This window comes from Protopterus annectens, chromosome 1.part1 (genome assembly GCF_019279795.1).
Source record: "Protopterus annectens isolate FY-2018-M chromosome 1.part1, PAN1.0, whole genome shotgun sequence".
NCBI lineage: Eukaryota > Metazoa > Chordata > Ceratodontiformes > Protopteridae > Protopterus > Protopterus annectens.
Genome location: NC_056726.1, coordinates 1834337217 through 1834341705, shown reverse-complemented (window position 1 = coordinate 1834341705; position 4489 = coordinate 1834337217). Strand labels below are relative to the sequence as shown.

General features: G+C 40.9%; 1 protein-coding gene across 2 annotated transcripts in view; it reads right to left on the bottom strand.

Moving 5' to 3' along the window:
- Positions 1-418: 418 nt before the first annotated feature.
- STX12 (syntaxin 12) overlaps positions 419-4489 on the bottom strand; it is a 471540-nt gene continuing 467469 nt past the window's right edge. For both annotated transcript variants that reach the window (XM_044084824.1, XM_044084825.1), the window contains exon 10: positions 419-993. In XM_044084824.1, the coding sequence (XP_043940759.1) occupies positions 901-993 (93 nt within the window). In that variant the 3' untranslated portion in view covers positions 419-900. The remainder of the gene's footprint in view (positions 994-4489) is intronic.

Below are 4489 nucleotides of genomic sequence, written 5' to 3'. Positions count from 1 at the left end.
GTGATATTTGCAACACAGACAATTCTTGCCTGGTAGCACTATGATGGGGCACTAAAATTATGAATTTAAAAAAGTTAAGAAAATAAAACAAATGAAAAACGTAGCTTGATCTTGCATGAGCTGGTTAACAAAATAAAAGGAATGCCACTGAAGGCCACATCAGCAATAACTGATTAGGGACACCAACTGGACAAACAAGGGAAAAACTGCTAAGCTGGCTCAAGTACATGGAGATACAAATCCTGCTCAAATTCTACTGTAAAAGCATCCAGAAACAAGAATCAAGATCAGCAAGTGTTTCAGAGTAGCGTTAGCAACAGGAACTACAGATGAAAATTACATTTTGAAGGGGGCAACTGTACCACAAACCAGACAAATACTATAAAGGAGGACAGAGGAAGCATGACCTCATTTGCTCTCAATTTTAAAACACGCTATTTATAAAGTGCCAATTACACTGTACAAAGTTTGCAGAATCATTTTGCATATAAACGGTAAAACAAGTCTGCACTTCTAAAATTAAACTAGTAGCATTAGTACTGTAGTGTACTCCAATAAACACAATGTGCAACTATACATCATACTGAAAAACATTCAGTTTTCCAGCACCCTACAATCTGCATAATGCAGTACATGTATTATTCTAAAACAGTAATAACAAGGATAATACATTCATTATTTACAAAAACAATACACGTTTGTTATACAGAAACTTATAAATAGTATTTCTGTGGTTCACAAAATGTTCATGGACTATTTTTTCAAGTAAATTTCATATATACATATATATTAGTGAAGAAAATCTCAAGTGGAGTGTGCTCTCTGATGACCGTTAGTTCATTCCATCCAAGTACAGTGCTAAAATTCTTCCTGTGGGGAGCAAATCTTTCCATATTCTCTTCACTGTGCTGCCCGCCAGATTATCAGACCCACAATCACAGCAACCAGCACCAGAAACATAAGCAAGATGCAGATCTTCTTTCTTGACTTTTTCTAAAAGAAAACAAAATATTTTACTGAACTTACTAATCTATAAAATTAAGATGACAAAAATACAAGTTATACTTTAGACTAATGAATGACAAGTCTTACTTTCCTGTAACAATAGATGTTTGTGTAACACACGGCCTTAATAACATATGGGTATAGTAGAGCCCTGCTACCCTACCTCTGGCAGTCCATCAAAACTCAGAGCTCCTCCCACTGCCAGTATGTGGGTGTGGAGGACCATTCACCTGGCAAGACCAGGGCTGTGCTTCAAACCCACAAACACGAACTTTCAGTTTTCTAGGATCCAACAGGAACAGCAGATGAAAATACAAGATTTGCGAACACCTACTATTCCAAACCAAAAGCCACACACACATACACAGAACAAAACTCAGCGAATCTCTGACAAACTATATACATCCAACAAAAGGTGGATGGTTGCAGGGTACTGCCAAGTAAGGCAGTGTGTTCTATGAACATTTACTGTTACAGGTAAGTAGGACTTGTGCCAACTGTACTATGCTCAATAAACACACTGTTTTTCTGTCATATGTGTAGATTCACAAAGCTTAACCTACCTGGGAAGAGGCAGAATAAACGTCCAAGACCCCCGGGAGAATGGTCCCTGCAAAGCCTGCTCTGAGTTTAGAAAAGGTAGCCACCTTGTAGTGCTTTGTAAAGTATGGACAGAGGACAAGCTGCTGCCTCCAGAATACTTTGAGTCCACTCATTTCCAATACACCACTGAAGAGTAAATGGCCCTGGTGAAATGGGCATTTACCTTGATTTGCCTTGCCATGGTGGGTGTAACAAAAAAACAAAAAAAAAAAAAACGCACCACAGGACAACCAACATGCAATGGTTTGCTTAGAGACAGGTTGACCCCTCTTTGACCCATGCAGGAAAAAAAAAAAAAAAAGCCTTTCGGCTTTCCTAAAGGGTTTCATTTTGATAAGGTAGTACCGGGGCTGCCAATACACTACAAGGTATGAAGTATCCTTTCTCCCTTATTCTTAGGTTGTAGGAAGAGCACATGAAGATTGAGAGACTGACAATGAAGCCCAAGGTCACTTGTGCATGGAAGGAGGATTAGAGTGCAACACAAACCTATCCCTGTGGAAAATCAGGTAAGGTTGTCCCACCATGAGAGCTTGCAGACCAGAAACATGCCTTGCAGACAAAAGAGCAATAAACAAAACAGCTTTTCATGTTAAGAGCTTGAAATCAGCTGCCAGCTCAAAAGGTGGGAAGGTCAGTTTTTCAAGAACATAGGTGAGAACCCTCCATGGAGGAGGAATTTACTGGCAAAGGGTTCTCAAATCCAACACTCCTTTCATGAACTTCTACCAAAATAGAAAAGGAAAGGGGATCCATAAGCAGACAAGCAGAGATGGATGCTAAATGCATCTTAAAGGACACAACATGAAGTAGCTCAACAAATACTTCAAGACCAGAGGGATAGTAACCTCAATGGAATTTCCATTCATGCACCACTTAGAAAACCCTGTCGGTTTGTAAAGTTAAGATTTTTTTAGTGGCAGGTTTTTCTGGCCTCCTTTAACACCTGCTGTACATCCTCATGAAACAAGTGATTAAATGGAGTCAAGATTGAATCATCAAGGCTGTCAGATGAAGGTTCTCCAAATTAGGGTGCACTAGTCGGTCCCAAGACTGTGAGAGCAGATCCAGAGTGTGAAGAAGTCAGTTGTAAATACCTTTGACCAATATCACTAAAAGAAAGAACCAAGTATGCCTGGGCCAATAGGGGGTCACCCACAATGATTTTTGGCACTTCACGAAATTTCAGAAGTACCTCGTGAATCAGTAGAATGGGTAGAAATGCATACAGGAACATTCTCATCCAAAGGAAACAATGCGTTTGTCCTCCAAACGTTGCTGCAAGGATGTCTGGAACAGAATTTTTTCGCCTCTCTGTTTTGAAAAAGGCAAATGGAGCCCTATGAAGTGCTACCCACATCTGGACCACCACTGCCTTGAGCTGCAAGTCATGCTGGTATGCCCAAGATCTGCTTAATCTGCAACAATTTTCTGCTCTGACAGGATGTATGATGCTTGAAGAGTCAGAAAACCTTGCAAAGCCAACTCTCAGGTCATCACTGCCAACCGACACAGAGGGTAAGACCTTCTACCCCCTTGTCTGCTGAGGTACCACACCACTGTGGTGTTGTCCATAACCCATCAGAAGAGAAATCTGTCCATAGGTGGTGGAGGACATTTAGGGCATGAATCACCTCTAATGCCTCCTTGATACTGATGCATTTCCTTGCATCCTTAGACACCTAAATGGCTTGCACTTGCATCACCACTGACACAGCACCACAATTAATGTTGGATGAATCTGTTAGGACAAACTGCACTGGCACTAGAGGGGGGAAAAGGAAGCTCTGGATTGAAACTCAAACTGTTTTCTCCACCACTGTAACTCTCGTCTGAGGAAGGGCAGTATACTGGCAACTGTGATTCCAGGGAGCGAAGGTGCTAGGCCCAACAATTTTGGACATACCACTGAATTTTCCTCAAGTGAAGATAAGCCAGTGGTATCATGAAAATCACAGGCAATATCAATCCAAGAATTTTTAGGAATTCTCTTGCCGGGGCAAAAGTTCTCTTGGAGAATTCCAGAAATACCCTCTGGTAAAACAGGATCTTGTCTTTTGGGGGGGCATTCTATGGTGGAAGCCAATTAAGCAACCTAGAAAGACTAGTCTTTGTGAGGGTGTCAGACATGACTTAAGGTTCAACTTGAACTCTAGGAGAGAAAGGTCGAGACCCTTTCTAGAGAATCCAAACACAAGGATGCAGACTCTGCACAGATCAGCAAGTCAGTCAAGTAAAGAAAAATGTGATTGGCCAGAGTCTGACAGTGGGCTACTACTGGGGCAAGGTATTTGGTAAATTCAAGGTGCAATTGACAGCTCAAAGGACAATACAGTTAACAGATAGTGTGAACCAGACAAAACAAATCTCAGAAATTTCATGAAACAATAAGCAACGGAGATACAATGATTCTTCTTTTCCATTCAAGGCCCCCCAAATACACCCTCACTGTTGCAAATCAAATTCCAGTCCCCACCAGAAGTAATATTACCTGTTGAAAGTGGATTATTTCTCTCAGAATCTTCTTAAGCTGCACTGTAGCAGTTTTAGATGGAATATAAATACATGCCAGCATAACCCTCCTTCCTTGCCAGTAGCCCCTTACTACTACGCATCTACCACTATCTTTTTTGCCTCTACTATCACTACTGAAGTTCCTCTATCAACTTATATAAGCACTCCTCTTCCTTTGTCCCAGATATTCCACTGAATAACCATCCTGAAATTATCTCTACCAAATTCACATGCTCGTTTCTTTCCAAATGTGTCTCCTGCAGCACAGCTATTTGCACTCTGCATTTTTTAATACGGTCCGCCACTCTTTTTTTATACATTCCTATAAAAGCATTAACATGCATAGATACCATGGAAAGTGTTGCTA